A 19,246-nucleotide genomic window follows, 5' to 3' on the forward strand; every position below is an offset into this window, starting at 1 on the left:
CATGAATATCAATAATGATCTATATATTTATTAAATTGCTTCGGAAACAAAATTAATAGCCTTAAGAAGGACCATTCGGACTTTACATTGCTATGTTGCTTTGCTTTGTGATGCAGCGGATAGAGGAAATAATTTTTCCCATTCTTGCATTCTATCGGGATAGAAACCAGTCTTCATGGTAGGATTCAAGTTGATATCCAAGTAGTTACTTTTCTCGCTTTCAAACCTGTTCCACGTTATATTCCTATCATTTGGAATGGGTTGGCCAGTTTGTACGAAGCTGGACCACATAGATGTATACAGTTCCACCATAGGAATCTCAGGTGCAGTCTTATTAAAATATGGAAAGTTACTCTTTATGTAGTATAAATATTGCAAATCATCTTGATGTTCGACGCCTAGAATTAGAAGAAAGCAGTGTAATCAATCGTTCAACGTGATTATTAAGTGGACTTACCATAGGGTGTCGTAGCGTTCCACATTGTAAAGCTATAACGGCCTTGATAAGTAAATTTATAAAGATACACCGGAGCTTTGGAGTTTTCAGCTATTAACTTCGCCCCACGATATTGTGAAAATATAATTACGCTGTCCGCATAGAGCTGCAAATTGATTTTACAATTTCTTCGATTATCAGTATCGACGGTGAATTTGTTAAAGGAGTAATTTAGGAGTTCATACATGAGCAAGACCATTTCTGTTAGACGAACCGAGTGGTTCGTCATTCAAATAAAACTTCCGCAATTCTGTACTAATATTTTTCGATCTTGGCGTGTTACGTTCGTATATGAAACTAATCGGTGCTACGTGATACCAATTCTCGTTCATATTGCGATATATGTTGCCATTGTTTCTGGTGATATTTTCGAACGCTAAAAGAAACAAGCGATCCGTAATTAGGGAACAGCTTCGATTATTTTATAATTGTGATTCAATTTACCAACTATGCGACTTACTGACGACTATCCCACCAAGTTCATCTTTCGTTACTCCAAATATGGCTGGGACTTGATAAAACTTTCCTTGTCGAATAAGATCGATGGGTTGAGCTGGTAGAAATCGTTCCATTCCTGGAACTTCCGGTTCTACGACGGGTTTCCAGAGCACAATTGGATCTCCGTACCATTCCTGGATTGTAAGAAGTATTAGAAACCTCTAGGTATCCACTAAATTATAAGAAAGAAATCATTTCTCTTAGATATGAACTAACAAAAAATTCAGATATAGTCTTGGTAAAGTTGGCTACAGGCTTTGATCTGAGACAAGCCAACATGTCTTTGGTGTTGTTAATGGGACAATTCAAAAGTTTCGCTTGTTTTTCTGCGATATCTCTTTGGTGGGTTGGATAAGGTTCCGTGAGTAAGGGGGAGCCACTCATATCGATCACCCTGTGGAATAGATTTTTGGACATTGGTGATAACATGTGCAAGAAAGTACTGAGCCCTCCGACGCTGCAGCCGCTGATGGTCACGGAGTTTGGATCTCCTCCGAAAGCAACGATGTTCCTTTGAATCCAACGAAGCGCTGTTACCTGATCTTTCAAACCTAGATTTCCTGGAGCCAGTGAATCGCCCGTTGCTATAAAACCTATGAAATCCATATTTATATATTTTATATATCCTTGGATATATAATTGGAAAAATAGAAGGAAAATGATCATTGGTATATCGTGTGTTATAAATGCCTAAATGCCTAAATTACCTAACGTGGCAAGGCGATAATTTACAGTAACCAAAACGATATCGTGGTCCAGCAAATATTCGGGACCATAGTTAAAGCTCTGAGCGGAAGACTGGTAGAAACCGCCTGGATGGAAGAAAACCAACACTGGCAATGATACATTTTCATTTTTCGAAGACAGCTGCAACGTTTAAACAATTCCATAAATATATATTTTATATCTTGATGAATTAAACACTCTGTAGACGAGCCGGAAAAAGTAGGACATACTTTTTTAGTATAGACATTTAAACGCAAGCAATCTTCAGATATTGGCTCGATACGCTCCACATTTGGACATGCAGGACCTTCTTCGGAGGCATCGAAAACATCGTTCCAATCTGCTGCTGGAGTGGCAACCTGTATTGTGAGAAAATTGTAAGGATTATTCCCACCGATGTGCCATAAATACTCGCATAAAAGGAAATACGCAAAGTACTCTTTGTTTGCATAGTTGAAGGCTGACGATAAGTTTGACAAATGTCCACGAACGAGGATGTTTCCAGGATTAATAAAATTACGATAGAGGCAAGAATGAGAAACTCACCTGAAAACGTCGTTCTCCTGTAGGAGGCTCGGCATATCTCACGCCACGGAAGGAATAAATCTCCTTTCCGAGCCTTGAAGTTAGAACAGAGCCGCGGATTTTTCCAATTGGTGCTACCGCTTCCGGATGTGCTGTGCAATATAAAACGTTACCGATTCCGATGATACAAAACAAAAGCAGTAGCTTCATCTTTTCGTTTGACAGTAATTCTTTTCTCATGAATATCGCTGTTTCCGTGAACGAGGAAAATCAGTCAGCTAAATTATTGTGGACGGTTGCTCACGTAGACGGTTAAGAGACACTGAAGGCTAAGAAAGAGAGAAGAACGTTTTATACTCTAGTTGAAGGGAAAAAGCTAACCATAATTATCTTAATATATTCGATCGTGAAAAACCAAAACATAGCCATCATAGTTTTACAAATTACTGTAACATATTGTCCATCTGTTCTTTGATAGTGTATAATTAAATACCACTAGGTTATCGAATGTATTTAGTAACATCTATAACGTGAAAAATATAAAATCGTAGACGACGTAGACTCGCCGGTGATGAAAAATTGAAAAAATTGAACATAAAAATATTTATCGGTGAAATAACTAATACTTGTACTCGCACGTATATCCGTATCTTCAAACTACTTTTCCTTATTTACTGGAACTCATTTTTATAGAAATACGTGTATTGCGATACTATAGAGTTACATAACTATCTGCTATTGCGTGCAAGTGATAAGGAAGAAACGAAAAAATCATCAATTGTCTGTATTCTTATCACGTCTTTAGTTTTGGAAAACAATACGAAAAACACGTGGAAGATTAGGCACTGTTTAAAAATGTGCCTTTTTTTACTGTCTTTTTTTGTTACTTTTTATTTCTCTATTTTTATTGTACATTTTATTGTACATAATTTTTGCGTTATCTAGATTTCTTAGTTTCACTTTCTACTCATCTTCAGTTTCTTCAGTTACCTCGTCCGTTTCTCCTTCTTCTTTTTCCTCGTTTTCTTCTTCTTTCTCTTCTTCTTTCTCTTCTCCCTCTTCCTCTTCTTCTTCTTCTTCTCTTTCTTCTTCAGGTCTTTCCAATTTCTTTCTTCGCTTTGTCCTTCTACGATGCTTTTTGCCCAATAATTTCTCAGCTCGTTTCCTTTCCATTCTCTGCTTTTTTGCCAAGTCTGGATAGATACAAGGGTCATAGGTTGCTTCGTAAATAATCGGATCAATCGGCCGCTTTTTAACAACCCGCTTCTTCTTCGGCTCCGGACATTCGCCCATTTTGTATGGCTTTGTTTTTGGTAAAACTTTGCCGTAAACCTGCGACAAAATCAATAAATGGTTCCGTGGCTAAATGTTCAGAAAAATTGATTTAGTTTTTAATGGTTTTTACTTAAATCAACATACAGGCATCTCGAATATCGGTCTACCATATTTATCTTTTTCACGCGGCGGTCTTTTTTCAACAGGACTTCGAGGTCTCGGTGGTTTCGCCAAAGATTCAACTCTTCCAGAAGCTGTAGCCGCCAAAGCACTTCTTTTCACGGTAAAAGCATCAGTTCTGATAGTCTTACTTTTATGAATATTTGGTTTGGCCAATTCTTCCATACGTGCGGATGCTGAAACAAACAATAACGTACACACAAGCTTGTCAACGTCGACTAACTTTTTATTCATTTCGCCGCAGACCTTTAGCATTCAAAGCTGCTTTCGTGATGCGTGTGGGATCATCTATGCATGGATGCGGTGCGAATCTCCAAGCGTGTTTCTCGAGTTTTCTTCTTTTAGCTTTCCGCTCTTCCTCTTCACTTTTGTACACTTCCTCCTCTCCTTCATCCGCTTCTGTAACTTTTCCATTCTCACGGCTTTTAGATTTCTCTGTTCTCGTATCGTCGGGCTTACGCTTTTTTCCTCTTCTCTCGCCCTCTTCCTTTTCCCTGTATTCGGCGAAAGCTATTCTACCTCTCTCCTCCCCTTCCTCGATTATCATCTTCTTAAAAGCTTTTGATTGTTTGTCCTTTTTATCTTTTATCGTCTTGTACGATGGTACAGCCAGAAAATCTAACCAAGGAGTAATCTAGCGATTCAAGAGATTAAAAAGCTGTTTACCGTGCTTATTCGTGAATGGAATATGCACGTGGACATGAAATTAATGTAAATGTATTTTAGAAGTGGTCACCACTAAAAATTACAAAAGTAATCTGTATTGGATCATTTCAGAATCTACTCTTTTCGTTAACATACTGTTTTAACGCGCAAGTAACTATTTCATAAGCTTTCAAACAATTTCTCTCGAAAAACTTTTTTAAGTTGCGCCACTTCGAATATACACACGTACAAAAATTCATGTGCACATGCGATATAGATTCATTTTACTTGATAGGAAAGCGCAGTTCGTTTTATGCCATAAGGCGTAAATAGCTCCTCTATTTCTTCTTTGGTTAATTGTTCAGGACAATCGAGCAATTTCTTCGCTAAAGCCAGCTTCCTCAGTCTGTCTTCGTCCAGTTTTCGTTTCTCATGCGACATCAATCTGGATGGTTTGCATTCTTCGGGAAGAATGACACGGGGCAGGCTTAGCTCGATGATTCTTTGAGACGGCTGGTAGTTTAATGCTGCTGGTGAAACCTTGTAATAAACTCGACCAAAATCAACCAGTTTTATATTTGGTAGAGACAACAAAATCGTTCTCTTAGATGGAATTGCTTTCAGTGCCGCTTTCGAGATAGCGAGGTCTAATTTGCAGTGAATGCTTTCGTCGATTCTTTCCTTCGGTTTGGACAACATTTTGATTCTTTTCTTTAGCTGAGATAATGGCTTCGATGGACGAACCTGAGGAATGTTACACGTTGTAACGTGTAAAAGTATGTACAAATCTTTCAAATTTAGAATTTTTCGTATAATATTTAAATAAAGGTTTGTTTCGCCTATTAAATTATCAGGTATAAAATAAAAATCTGCTTTTTCAATAAATGCACAAATATCCGCAATTTATTTACGACTAACTATAGGCTCAGGTTGCGGAAGCTTTTTCGGTATAGCATTGAATTTCGCCCAGGCATTGAAACGCGCCCAATCAGCCGGTGTCGCCAGCCATCCTTTCAATCGTAATTTACGTTTAATTTTTCTAAAAGTCACAATGTTAAAAAGATTTTTATCTACTCGACACGCTGACAAAAAGATTACGCTTACTTCCCCTTGAGTCTCGACTTATCTACTTTTCTTAATCTGCCAGCTGCTGCTCTAGGGGATCCGCTTCTTGTTGTTTCCTTCGTTTCCTTCGTAATTTGACCTTTCCTCGCAACCGTGCTCCTTACGGGTTTTTTTACTTTTACAGCCATTTTTTACAACTTTTCAAAACTAGTTTCTAATCTCTACACGAATGCTTCATAACATGGGATTAGATTCGAGAGAATAATAGAAAATGAACTTCTTTATCAACGACACCTTTGCGAATTTAGCTCATTGTACAGGTTAAATGTTTCTTCAATTTACCAACGAAGAAGAGAATATTAAGATGGTTAACGGTGATACTTTTCGTTGTGCGTTACGATTTTGCGTTAAATTTCTCATTTTCGATATAGCTATTTCATTTTATGCGACTTTATTGTATCCGTGTTACGTGAACCGAGGCTGCCACGTTTTAAAAGAGATCAAGCCTTCGTTTGTTTTTCGCCGACGCAAATGTCCGTGTTAAATAGAAATTAGTAAATATCGAGACATTTTATAGACGTTCTTTATTTTATATTACATCGTTTATGGATTATGAGTTATCTTTTTTCCTGAAACGCGGATTTCGCGTTGCATTTTTTCATCATTTGCAAGTAATTCTCGAAATCGTCGTATGGCTCGGTACGAATCATGCAATTTTTCGGTTTCGCGAGTTCATGCAATCGTTTTGAACATCCTTTATTCCTAGCCGCAGTGATACGAGCATAAGTATCCAGTAAAAATCTCTTCTTCCTCGATTCTTGCGCGTCCTTCGATTGTTCGCTGCTATTTATCAATTTATGATGTCCTTGTTTCACTAAGGAATATTTATTATACAATTGCATAATTCCGTAGTAATAAATTTCGACATTTCTTTATGTACACCTGATACGTTCAAGATTCTTTCTAACTCGGGAACGAGAACTCTCCAAAAATCACACTCAGGATTTAACAAACCACCGCGATTACAAGCGATAAAGGAGATTTAAACGAATAATTCGCGATAGCAAATAAAGAAAGACTTTAAACAGGCCAAAAATGCAAATTAGCAAAACAATACATTGAAGCACTTAGTTTAGGGGGTTCTTCAAACTGATGAGGGTTCGATAAAAAATGAAGGTAACGCTTGGAGGGTTCTCTTTAAACTACCTGTATTTATGGGAGAGCTTTTAACGCTAAAGTTGGATATATTAGACACGTTTGTGCCTGGTTTTCGTTTAGGTTGGGCTAATTTGTTTAACGAATCCGTAATTTGATAAGATAATGCTCCACGTTTTACCTGTAATGTTAAGACGACTAAAATATTCCTCGTGTATCTTTATGTTTGCGATACTTACATTGAAGGCATTGTAGTTACTGGTTTTATCGATTCTTTTTCTTGGTTTCGCTAGTTTTTCAAATCTTGGTACATTATCTTGACAAACATCCGTGTTCATATCGTTAATTTAATCGTAAAATTGTTATCTAAATCGAGACTCGGGAAGCTGTAATGTAAATCGTGAAAGCAACAGAAAATTTAGAAAAATTTACCTTAGGGTTAAATGTTGATTGGTGACAGTGAAGCGATCATAAAATAAAGATGTTTGCAAACTTCAATTCTTTCTTGGTAATAGATCCAACAAACAGTAACCGTGAACAAAATTTCAAGTTCCCCCGCAAAATCTGCCGATTGGCGAAATTAATACTCTAAATTTCCGTCCTACGATGTTGAAATTCGAGTAAATACAGCGTTTTCCCATTTTCCTAGTTTCCTCATTTTCACTAATATAATTTTCCACATAATAGACACGAAATAACGCCAAAATCTGTTATCAAAAACCATCGTAATAAACGAAGAACTTATTGGTGCGCTCCTAGAAGAGTAAAAAGTACAGTTATTGTAGGAAATTTCGACAATTCGTTGACACAGAAGAAAAATATAAAAAAAGTAAAATACTAATGAATACTTTCATATCGTCGTATTTTCGATAAGTTTTTTTTTTAATTTACCAATAACAAATACTTCGAGATAAACAACAAATAAAATGCTATATTTATTTACAGAGGCATCATAAGAAAAAACGAAAAACTATGAAAAGCCTAAGACGCATTGATATCTTAGCGCAGCCTAAATCTATAAAACATAAAGTAGAACATAAGAATCATTTTTCTACAGTAAATATTTATCTTTCTAGCTTGAAAATTTATTTCGTGGTACTAATATATAATTTTTTGGTACATCAAGGTAAGCAAATCTGCTCAAAGGTATCAAATTCCAAAAAGGTCTATTTCATCGGATCAAAAAAGTACCATTTACCAACGTAAAACATTCAGAATAAAAAAGTTTAAAGGTACACGTGAGTTGCCAATGAACTCGACGTTGAAGGATTGTTCAACAATTATATTACCTAAGAAACTAGGTGTCCGATTATTTGCTTTAGGTTTTTATTTATATTTTTACTAATATTATTTTTCTATCTTTTCATTATACTAACTAGTCTAAGATTAATTATTCATTTATTCATAATAGTAAAAAAGAAACTTAAAGAATTAGCAAATTCTAACAATACGTAAGAAAGGCTGATCGAAGACGAGAAGACTGCAAAGTCGCGCAATATATCAGTAAGAAAAATTTTAAATGAAATGAGAAAATAATTGACGTAACTATAATGTACTATAAAACAACTTTATTCAATGCGTACAAAAATATTAATGGACGGCGTAAGGTACACGTATAGTTATACTGCAAATATAGTTAAATAGCAGTTAAATATCATTTTACACTTATCTAAAATGTCGAGAAATGGACGGATTATACAATAATCTTTAGTCGAGAACTATACGTTACGCAACTATATGTTACATTACCACATTCATTCGTTTAACTCTGAATCGGTATGTAAAATACGAAAAATATGATTAATTTTGTGAACACATCTCATACAAAGATTAAAAAACTAGTAAATATAGCTAGATGTATTTTCTAAAAGTTTTTTTTATCGAATGTACATATATTCATCTGTTAAAAAAAATTTACCTTATTTACCTACTAAGTATGTAAGCAAATATAATCATAGCTATCGTAGCTATTATCGAATGCTCTATAGCTGATGCACCGGCATTACAATCTACAATTCTTCTAGCTCTCATAAAGTCTGGGCCTAAATACGCACTAAACTCTCTTTTTTCTGGTGGTATTACTACTAACTGCTGTGTAGCGTCCTGGAAAATCAAATCGCTATAAGGCGGCTGACTGTAAAACATACTAAAACTAAATTCGTCCTGTTCTTTTCTGCCATAAAATTGTTGGGCGTAAATAAACAAGTTTATGTAAGCGTTTATTTGTGTCTCGTTATATCCATAATATCCACCACGTGTAACTATTGCATTCGCTGCCACTTTTCCTAAATTGCAATGTATGTAATCGGTTGTTGGTCGACGAGTGCCGTCTGGGCAAAGCAATTCAAAATCTTTAGTGAAAGTATTACGTGCCCACGTTTCTCGTCGTTTTCCGTCTGTATTTTCTGCGACTGTTGTGTGCTTCACAAAAGCTACATCTCCGCCCCCCTCGACTAAACATCTAAAGGCACCAGTATACCCATAATAATCTTCAGATGCATCTCTACGACAGTACTGGAAGCTGGCACCATGGCACAGATCACACATATTGTCATATGGCACTCCTACAATAAGTTAACATGCAACGTATAATTTTGCACAGATCTACGATCACTTATAGTTCAAGAATTGCAATTACCTGTATTGTATTCGGTACTAAGCGCGCCCGGAATGCAAGATTTACTAAAATATTCCGCAGCAGCGTGAACTGAATCACAACCATAACCCCTGATCCATGTATTTGAAATAAGATATGCTAACGGATACACCCAACCTGCCGCTGTATTGATTCCTGTATGACAAGTGTTCTTATTTTTTAGATAAGTTAAATCTGTGTTGTCATCCTCCTCTTTTGCCACTGCAACCACATAATATTCTGGCGTAGGTAAATTGTAAACTTCAGATATAAATGGAATCAAATCAAAGCGTAAACCAGCAGTATATACGTCGCTGGTGTCTAATACTGCCACATCAGCAATTCTAAAAAAAAAGGAGAATGAATTTTGTTTTACACTAAATTCTCCTATTTTATCTGCAAACTTTTTCAATATTACATATATACATACCCACTTTGTATAGCCTGCATGCAATGAATTTGACTGTAACCTTTGTGACAATTTAATTCTGGCTTCAACAATTGCGCCTTTAATGCTATCTAATATGAAAATAAACATTAATAATTATATTTAATTTAGAGGTATAATATTTATTTTTTTAAATCATTACCTTCATTTTTATACATTTTTCCATTTCTGGATCAGACGTAATACATAGGGTCATTTTACTGACGGGACAACGTCGCATTTCTAATATTACATCAAGGGATCTACCTAAATAACCAGTATACACTTGTTCTTTTTCACTTAATTCCATGAAATCTCTGGCTGTATCCTAAAATTATACAGTTTAAAATAAAATTATCTTAAAAAAGGTAACAATAATGTCAAAAAGAATATTGTATTTACAGAAAAAATCAAATTATGATGCATTCCATATTTAGGTGCAGATTCAAATAAATTGAAAGTCTCTATTGGTTGTATGTTTGTTGATTCTGTGTTATCCCATGTATTCAAATCATTTCCATTATAGCTTCTTTCATTCCCGTTACGATTTTCAAAGTTATCTGTGCTATATTCATTTGGATTAACATATTCAGTGTTGTTAAATCTATTATTAAAATCTGGCCGATTTTCGAAACGATTGTCATAAAATTCGGTCGAATTTTTTGCGTTATGTCTGCGTAGTACCTGAACTGCTGTCTTTAAAAATCGCTGATATAATCGACGGGTTTCGATTTTTGTAGCAGACGATGTAACTATAGCGCGTGATGGAACTATACCCCAATTACAATATTTGTATTCACTAATCGGTTTACGAGTACCATCTCGACAAAGTAATTCAAATTGCTCCTTCTTTACAGAATCTTAAAAAAATTGATATTATTTACTAATATTGTAATATAGTTTAATGGTAAAGCCCTTTAATTAAAAACATACTAAAGTCAAATGTTGTTGATGTCATCTCATCCACAGTCGTGTCTACTAAGAAAGCAATTTCTCCTGCTTCTACCAAACATCTAAATGCTCCCTCATATCCTGCATAAGGATCTGAAGTTGTACACCTCTCTCCAGGTATCTTTCCAATACACAATTTACATAATTGATCAGAGTTATCACCTAAAATTTAAAATTGCTATAAAGAATATGGACATTAGGTAAAGTTATTATCAATCATACCTAATGGATTATATTTATCTATCAATGAATTTACAGCACAACTGGGCCCAAAATATTTGATGGTAGATTTAACATGATTATTACAATCTATAATTTCTAATCCACCTTCTTTCATAAGCTGTATAAAACAGAAAAATGACCAATTTTGGTTAATACAGTATATATTACATAGAAACATAGTAAAAAGAAATAATATTTACTGTATAAATTGGAATAACCCAACCAGCAAGCATCCCAAGGCCAGCAAAACAAGCCTTTTTACCCCTCAAATCACGTAAACTCTGGACATCTGGTAAAGATCCTTTTTTAATAACTGCTACCGCATATTGATAATTGACACCACTTTCATATATTTCCTGCATTAATGGGATTAAACTATGATAGCGTCCTGCCATGAAAATTTCACCAGCATCTAAAGTGGTTATATCTGCTTTTTCTTGATCCAACATAGCCATGCATCCTTCTTTATTAAATGCTTGTTTGCATTGCACAGAAATGTAACTACGCCCAAAATATGTTATTTCGCGATCAACTGCTCTTGAAAATGCTTTGCACTTATCCTGTTCAGCATCAGATATTGTACACCATGTAACAGTATTGTTGAGGTTTTGTCCTGTGAATGGATTTAAACATTGTTATTAATGCTAATCATAATCATAATCGATTTGTAAATATTTTTTGCAATTTGACATTTGTTATTTTTGAGGATAAACAACAATTAATAATTAGACAATAACAAACGGTTAGTCATTAAACAAAGTGAATATCGCGATACTAAACTATTAAAAAATAAAAGTATCCTTTATACCATATATAAAACGACAGGATAAACTGAAGAGTATTAAAATTAGATTTATGCAATTGTTTGGTAGCATTTTTATACTTTCTTCGTCTAAGCATTAATTGCTACGAAAGGCAACACCCATTACTTTAGTACTCTACAAACTTACTATACTATTACTATACTATGTGTATTATTCATTCACAGTGCTATAGGGTGTAGCGAACTGTAGTAAAATATCACTCATTCTCCAATTGTTAATTGAATATTCTAGTATTGATACAACATTTTCATTCGCTTTTCATACATTTATATTAATTTTAAAAGCTCACTAATGATTATATAACTAATACAATTAATAAATAAATTGAATATTGAAATTAATATCATTGCACATTTAGAAAATATAGTTATAAAATTTACTTTATTTATCATAGAATTATGATACATAAAGTGATACTTTTGAATAATAAAGTAATCAGTTAAAAATATATAGATAATCTCTCATTTTTCAAAAAGATAATATAATTATCTTTTCTCATTTCAATTAACAAGTATTGTAACTACCGAATTGATTATCATAGCATTAAATAGTACAGGACAAATAATCTTGCAATCAGTAATGAGTACAATGTCAGTAGTACAATTTGTTCTTCGGTAATATGGTTAATTGTTTGTGTTATAGCATAAATGCTTTATGTATGCTCAATTGAGCAACGTTGAACATTGATGATGTCCAGATTAAATTTCTGTATGTGTCATAATTGTGAATACGATGAATTAGAAAATATGTACATTTGGTGCAAAAAACGTATTCTTCTCGGTCCGTTGACCGATGAATCTTTGAAGAACAAAGATAAAAAGTTTTGAAGAAAGATTGACTTTGTTTAAACAATCTATGAAAAATTATGTGAGAGCAACAAAATTTTGCTCGTAATTGCCTAATTTTTGTGCGTGATATCAAGGATACCTCACGTTTAACAAATCAATGCAGCTGTAATTTTTAACTATGCAAGCTGCAATGCGATTTGTATTAATTTTAATCACAATCTACTGTAAATAGGGAAAAGGACAAAAAGTATCAATGCTTTATAAACTTTCTCAGAATAAGAAAATGTTGCCATACTAATAAGTTTTTGTAAGACTGTTCAATGATTAATTTATGTATTTTTAAACTAAAGATACTTTACTTAAATACTTGTTATTCGGCATGGAAGTTGTTTGGAAGAATATAAAATTTAAATATATATTTGCCTGCATTTTAATTACATTTATTATTTCATGCCTGATAAGTATCGCACCTATAAGTATTGGTAAGTCTTTTATATATTTAATATAACAATGAATTACAAAGTGTTTAAATAAAATTTTAGATGAATGCAAGTGTGAAATAGCTACACAATCAAGTCAATACAGTAATAATAAATGGCAAAGTAATGATAATAAAATTTACAAAAAAACCTTACATCGTTTAGCTATACTTGTGCCATTTCGAGATCGCTTTGAAGAATTACTGATATTTGCTCCACATATGAAAAAATTTTTAGATAAACAAAATATAAATTATCACATATTTGTACTTAATCAGGTACATTCTGGTTAATTTAATTATTAATAAACTAAAACATGTTATTTAAATGTAATAATAATATCATGTATCTTTATAGGTTGATAGATTTAGATTTAATCGGGCCTCTCTTATAAATGTAGGCTTTCTTGAAATTAACAAAGAGTTTGATTATATAGCTATACATGATGTAGACTTGTTGCCTATAAATGATGAATTATTATATTCTTTCCCTAATAAGAGCCCATATCATATATCTTCCCCAGAGTTACATCCTAGATACCATTATACAACTTTTGTTGGTGGAATATTACTTATTAAAAGGTTCTTATTATAATAGTTATTATTGTATAAAATACTTATAAATTCATGTAAATTAAATTAACAAGAAAAATATTTCTGCAGAGAACATTTTATACAAGTGAATGGAATGTCTAATAAATATTGGGGATGGGGTCTTGAAGATGATGAATTTTATGTTAGATTGAAAGAAGCTGGATTAAGTGTTATAAGACCACAAAATATATCTACTGGAACACACAACACATTCAAGTAAGACACTCCGTAACAGATTTATATATACACTAAATATTAATATAAATAAATGTTCATAAATTAGTGATTGTGTTACATTTATTTATTGTAGACATATACATGACAGAAACCATAGGAAGCGAGATATGATAAAATGTTATAATCAACGGGAGGTTACTAGAAAACGAGATCGTCAAACTGGCTTAAATAACGTTTCTTATAAAATATTAGGTATGATTACAATGACTATTGAAGATACTCCATTAACAGTCCTTAATATTTCTCTAATGTGTGATAAAATGATTACACCTTGGTGCGAATGTGATAAAATACTTGGATCCAAGGATGGAAAATCAAAGGAGAAAAAGAAAGTTAATAATAACAAGTCTGCCACTGGATTGTAATTATTCTAATAAAAATTGTGTTAAAAGAAAAAAGAATACATATACACATATGTATAATCAAGTGTATTTACTATTGTTATAATGTCTTCTACCTTATATTATTCAAATGAGACAAATACAGGGTGACCACTTTCCTAGTTATTACAGTTACATGACATTATCGTCGTGGCACGCGACATTGCCTATGAATTAACCAGCGAAAGAATCACCCTATATAATTTCTCAAAATTTATAATCATATTTTTAATATACTATTTATATATTACCTATGTCATACATAGTATAAATATCTTCAGCGATGAAGTAATCAGATAGCATAAAATTTGAATATGCAGAAGTATTATTATACTATTATCTTTCATACATCTTGTGTAAAAGATTTTAATTACTATTTCATTACTTTGCCCCTTCTCTTTTTCAAATAACATAATTGAATTCATATACTTTTAACATTTTACTGATGCACAAATATTGGAGTATTATTGCCAATGATAAATTTAGAAGAACATCAGAAACAAATTTGTAGCAGATCTGTTTTTCTTATTTTACTACTAAAATATAAATCTTGTCAATAAGAAACATAAAGTATTGTATAACTTTAAGATAGATCGATAGACCATTATGCAGAAAATTATTTATAAGCAATGATTTAATACTGCAATCAATCACTTCAAATGGTCTTTTATATTACGCATATAATAATATTTGTACATATATATTTACATTTGAAGTAAGAACACTGGATTATACTATACAATAAATATAATTCTTAAGAGCACAATGGTACATATAGTACAATGACAAAAGAGATTTGACCTAAGTATTTATGATTTTAATATTACAGTTCTTAAGATGTAAAAAGAAAAATATAATTAAAATACAAAATTATGGCTACATAACTGCATTTAATTGCAGAATAAAATGTTCTCTTAATTCATTTGTACTAAAATCATCACCATCATTATTTTCATCAAAAATGTCTTGCACAGTTCCTGTTACAGTTTCTGCACTTTCATATTCAGTTGCTTTGCCAACTGAAGCTACATGTTCTGCGTCCTTTTCATCTATTTCAGATTCATTATTTGTATCATGAGCTTTTTCTGCTTTAATACTTATCTTCGTAGAATTTTGTGCCTCGTCTATATCACTTCTGTTAAGATCTGTAAATTCTTCAGTAAGAAGTTCTTCCGTTAAAGCTGGTAATGGTGGTAATGGAAACCCATAAGAAAGCAGCTTATCATATTCATTTTTCCCATAAAGTTCCCAAATCTCTGTTGCCATGGATAAAACCTTTTCTGAAAATTCTTGTTTAGAGCTGTCTAGTAACATTTCATTAAATTTGCACATTTTTTCATCCAAAAGCTTTCTTCTTCTCATAACAGTTTGCATACTTAACATCTTCCTTCTGTAAGTGTTCGTGTTTTTTTCTGCTCTTTCAAGATATTTAGATGCTTTTTCCAACTTCCAATTAAGTTCCTTTATTTGATTATCCTTTTGTTTAATTTGCCCTTCAAGCTTTCTTTTTTGCTGAGATGCCAATGTTACAGTTTTTGTTAATTTTTTATTCATTTCTTCAAAATAGTTTACTCTGTTTGATAAGTCTTTTATCAATCTTCGTTTGGATTCTAAATTCTTTTTATTAAGTATTGTAGATTGTATGTTACTTGATCTTGTATTAATTCTAGATGTTTCCACTTCTTTGACTTGCATTTCAGGTCCTGTGGTTTTTATACTGTTTTCAAATTCTTTATAAATAATTAACTGGTCAGTTAACTTTGCAATTACATCCTCTTGAATTTGTATTCTTTCTAACAGATCTTCATAATCTGAGGAAACACAACTAGGATTATTTCCCAAGGAAGTTTGAACACCTTGTGTACAATTTTGTGATAGTAAATTAGTCCTTATCCTTTCTTCGTCATCAGAACATGTATGTTTGAAACAAGAAGGATAGTATGTTTTAGAACTATGAGTTGAATTGAAACTTGTAAACTCTCTGTCTTCATAAGGAAATTGATTCATTAGTGAAGTTTCTTTACTTACATACTCATTCTTTATTAGTGGATTATTAAAATTTCCATAAATAATACCTTTCAGATCTTTTGGTGTTTCTACTGTTATAACAGATGTAATGAGTAAATCATTTTCCTCAATTTTGGTAGCAGTACTGAATTCTTTAGATATTTGTGTTCCTGTTGTGTTAAGTGATAACTCTTCAATAATTTCAGTCACATCATCAGGGTCACCAGTTACTTTGATAACAAATTTATCAGTTTCTATTTCTACATCATTTTTATTAATATCATTTGTTTGCTGAGAAAACAAAGGTAATTCATCTTTTATTTCTATTTCAGATGAGTCACTATTACTTGAAGAATTAATATCTTGATCTGAATTGCTTCTAAATGACTTCTTTATTGATCTCATTATTTCTTCTCTAGTTCTTCTCTTACGCTTCATAGCCGCTCTTATATTTGGTATAACATAAACTTCATCTTTAGTAAAATTTTCTTCTATGTCTTCATTGAAAACCTTCTTTTCATCTTTAATATAAATCATTTCATCATGTTCCAGTGCACTATTTTTCACTTTATTCATTTTTGATACAGTTTGCGATACAGATGTTTTTTCATCCCCACTTTCAGTACCAAATATTATTTCAACATTTTCTTCTTTGTCTGTAAGCATATGTCCGACTTCGTTTTTTATTGATAAATGATTTTTATTAACAGGCGAAGCAACTTTATAGTCATTAGTAGTAAATTCAACTTTATGATTATCAGTAGTAAATTCAACTTTATGGTTATCGGTAGTAAATTCAACTGTATGGTCATCAGTAGTAAATTCAACTTTTGTGTCCATTTTTTCTTCAATTTCACCTTCCTTTTGACTCTTAACCATCAACTTCTTCTCAATCTCATTTTTATAATTTTCATCTTCAGTAGATCCACCATCACAAATTTGTTTTAACTTCTCTTCAATTTCATCATAACTATCTTCAAGTGTGTTATGATCCATAACCTCTAATTTAATTTCTTTCTTTGTAGTGGTATTTGATAGTTGTGTAGTTTCTGAATTGTTCATAAATAAGGATAATTTAATTTCCTTTCTATTATTGTTTGGTTGAACTTTCAGACTGTATTGCTCCACTAAATTATTAATATCAGTGAGGTTATCATCAGCAATCATCACAATATTTTGCCTTTGATGATTAACCTTAATGTTTTCTTCTCTCTTATCTTCTGTATATTTATGGGTATGTTTAAGATAATCTCTAGTAGTTTGTTGTATAGATAGTTCCTCAATCTCCTGAAAATCCAAATCTTTCTCTTCTAAATGTTCAATAGATGAATGCTCTGTATCATTTTCTGTATATTCTACATTATATTCACCTTGCAGTAAGTTTTCACCTTTCTTATTAAATATCTTAGTTCTTTTTTTAGGTGATTTTCTAGTAGATGTCACTGTAAATATAGAAGGAATTGCGTTCTTCTTCAGTCTAATTCTTCCACTTTGTGTTATAGACCATTCTTGAGGTTCAAAGTGTACGTGACAAAGAAATGAGTTATTTGATGGTTCCCAATCAGCTCTAGCAACACGCTCTTGCCAAATTTTTCTATACTTTGGATCACGTGGAAAACATTTCATAATATAACCTTTCTCACTACGATTGTTGCAGCCAACTGCTGCACAGCCTGGCATATTTTGACATCCAGAACTTGTTAAGGTTTCTGCAAATTATAGATAATAAATTCATAATACTAAGATGAACAACTCAATTTTATAAATCTAACCTAACTAACAATATATTTCCATATGTAACAAGTTAATCAAAATTAATATTTATTTTCATATATAATATGTATATCAGTTAATTTAAAAATTTAATACGTTTAATTATACATAGCATAATTCAAACAAATATTGAATACAGAAATAATGCATAATGTAGATGCGAAAACATACTTTTTACTTTTCTAAGAATAAATTTAACTAAAAGATATTTAAAAGTACTTCTTCACGTGATGCAAACCTTTGTTCTTGAGTTGTAACTACTGATCGAAAGGGTTGACTCGGTCGTATACAAAACATTCTAAAAATTAGGCTATTCAAACGGTGTATTACGTTTTACAGACGCGGATAAATTTAAAAACTTCTTATATAAACTATTAGATTGTTATAACTTGAAGGAAGGCAAATATTTCTTGAATACTATAAATCTTCTGCCGGTAATGTATGGTGTAAAAAAACCGAAACCCGTTCACCTCACCCATTAACTCTATTCAAGGTCTATTATTACACGTTGCAACTTGTAAATTTACTATGTTATTTACTAATTTCGTGTGATCAATATTGACGCAAATATACAAAAAAAAAAAAAAATATACAAAGTTAAACAACCAGACAATGGTAAACTTGTGTTGAGATGTATTTCTCGCTACGCAATGGAAATGTCTGGACGTAATATGGCTACCTCGAAAATCGAATAATAAATAGGTTAATTGTTAACTTACGTTATCGAATAAAATTAAATATATATTTCTATCAATACCAATGTAGTCTCTGTACATTATTTAATCTTATTATACCTGCCTTTTGAATTCTATTTTCAAGTCATTATATGCCATCTTTATTGACGGTGCACAAAAAAATAAAAGATTTATAACAACCTGCACATTATATAAATTACCAACTATACTGCATTTTGAAAAATTGATCACTTTAATTATGTATGAACACTTATTTTTATATTCATCACATGGTGCACTACATCGTCTACATCCACCGTTTCATATTGTTTTATATTACATCATTTAAATAAATCCCACGTGGAATATTTTCTTATTTTGTTTTGTATTGATATAGTTTAAATAAATTGTTATCAAGTTCTCAAGTAAAAATAAAGAAGATTATACATACATTGCATTCATTTTATCCTTTATTGTGGAACGATAGATAGGGTTAGTATCTGAACAGCGGTTCTTTCACTTAAGCTTAAGAGTAACGGCAAATACGCATTAAACGTCTATTTCACCAATTTTCTTATGCCTCGTTCTTTTGTATAATTGAAGTGAGCAATTGCTTTTAGTGTGACGTTTGAATCGCAAATAAATATATTACCGAGCAGCATGTAGTTTTCTACGTACGATGTGTCTGTCA

The 19,246-nt window shown here is 32.3% G+C and overlaps 6 protein-coding genes across 13 annotated transcripts; 2 read left to right on the top strand and 4 right to left on the bottom strand.

The window, feature by feature from the left end:
• Positions 1 to 8: 8 nt before the first annotated feature.
• On the bottom strand, positions 9 to 2,989 carry LOC117161256 (esterase E4-like). Of its 3 annotated transcripts, none has more exons than XM_076623683.1 (9): positions 2,872 to 2,989; positions 2,267 to 2,574; positions 1,951 to 2,079; positions 1,702 to 1,861; positions 1,211 to 1,587; positions 957 to 1,128; positions 682 to 872; positions 458 to 602; positions 9 to 398 (listed from the first exon to the last, which is right to left on the bottom strand). In XM_076623683.1, the coding sequence occupies exons 2-9, from the start codon at positions 2,483 to 2,485 to the stop codon at positions 91 to 93; spliced, it is 1,701 nt and encodes a 566-aa protein (XP_076479798.1). In that variant the 5' UTR covers positions 2,486 to 2,574; positions 2,872 to 2,989; the 3' UTR covers positions 9 to 90. The 3 variants fall into 3 exon arrangements, with proteins under 3 accessions (XP_076479798.1, XP_033198537.2, XP_076479797.1); XM_033342646.2 differs by having other exon boundaries at positions 2,693 to 2,901; XM_076623682.1 differs by having other exon boundaries at positions 2,739 to 2,895.
• Positions 2,990 to 4,277: 1,288 nt separating this feature from the next.
• LOC117161326 (uncharacterized) lies at positions 4,278 to 7,553 on the bottom strand. Of its 2 annotated transcripts, XM_033342780.2 has the most exons (4): positions 6,998 to 7,553; positions 6,805 to 6,931; positions 6,617 to 6,746; positions 4,278 to 6,284 (listed from the first exon to the last, which is right to left on the bottom strand). In XM_033342780.2, the coding sequence occupies exons 2-4, from the start codon at positions 6,901 to 6,903 to the stop codon at positions 6,028 to 6,030; spliced, it is 486 nt and encodes a 161-aa protein (XP_033198671.1). In that variant the 5' UTR covers positions 6,904 to 6,931; positions 6,998 to 7,553; the 3' UTR covers positions 4,278 to 6,027. The 2 variants fall into 2 exon arrangements, with proteins under 2 accessions (XP_033198671.1, XP_033198663.1); XM_033342772.2 differs by having other exon boundaries at positions 6,805 to 7,552.
• On the top strand, positions 7,239 to 8,118 carry LOC117161319 (uncharacterized; the record flags this gene model as incomplete). Its single annotated transcript, XM_033342760.2, has 4 exons — positions 7,239 to 7,394; positions 7,511 to 7,621; positions 7,692 to 7,887; positions 7,977 to 8,118. Coding segments are annotated over 4 exons (507 nt in total), but the record flags the coding sequence as incomplete, so codon positions are not given.
• Positions 8,119 to 11,761, bottom strand: Tsf2 (transferrin 2). The gene is made up of 9 exons (XM_033342629.2): positions 11,609 to 11,761; positions 11,001 to 11,413; positions 10,801 to 10,918; positions 10,561 to 10,740; positions 10,030 to 10,487; positions 9,791 to 9,955; positions 9,631 to 9,719; positions 9,204 to 9,544; positions 8,119 to 9,129 (listed from the first exon to the last, which is right to left on the bottom strand). The coding sequence occupies exons 1-9, from the start codon at positions 11,673 to 11,675 to the stop codon at positions 8,489 to 8,491; spliced, it is 2,472 nt and encodes an 823-aa protein (XP_033198520.1). The 5' UTR covers positions 11,676 to 11,761; the 3' UTR covers positions 8,119 to 8,488.
• A 281-nt stretch (positions 11,762 to 12,042) lies between these two features.
• On the top strand, positions 12,043 to 14,143 carry beta4GalT7 (beta-1,4-galactosyltransferase 7). Its single transcript, XM_033342730.2, has 5 exons — positions 12,043 to 12,894; positions 12,955 to 13,169; positions 13,249 to 13,472; positions 13,554 to 13,700; positions 13,795 to 14,143. The coding sequence occupies exons 1-5, from the start codon at positions 12,792 to 12,794 to the stop codon at positions 14,084 to 14,086; spliced, it is 981 nt and encodes a 326-aa protein (XP_033198621.1). The 5' UTR covers positions 12,043 to 12,791; the 3' UTR covers positions 14,087 to 14,143.
• LOC117161211 (uncharacterized) lies at positions 14,077 to 19,184 on the bottom strand. Of its 5 annotated transcripts, none has more exons than XM_033342577.2 (2): positions 19,007 to 19,184; positions 14,077 to 17,817 (listed from the first exon to the last, which is right to left on the bottom strand). In XM_033342577.2, exon 2 carries the CDS (start codon positions 17,786 to 17,788, stop codon positions 14,978 to 14,980), a length of 2,811 nt encoding a protein of 936 aa, XP_033198468.1. In that variant the 5' UTR covers positions 17,789 to 17,817; positions 19,007 to 19,184; the 3' UTR covers positions 14,077 to 14,977. The 5 variants fall into 5 exon arrangements, with proteins under 5 accessions (XP_033198468.1, XP_033198485.1, XP_033198476.1 ...); XM_033342594.2 differs by lacking the exon at positions 19,007 to 19,184 and adding an exon at positions 18,680 to 18,936; XM_033342585.2 differs by lacking the exon at positions 19,007 to 19,184 and adding an exon at positions 18,120 to 18,576.
• Positions 19,185 to 19,246: the final 62 nt, after the last annotated feature.

Source organism: Bombus vancouverensis, chromosome 13 (genome assembly GCF_051014615.1).
Source record: "Bombus vancouverensis nearcticus chromosome 13, iyBomVanc1_principal, whole genome shotgun sequence".
Classification (NCBI taxonomy): Eukaryota; Metazoa; Arthropoda; class Insecta; order Hymenoptera; family Apidae; genus Bombus; species Bombus vancouverensis.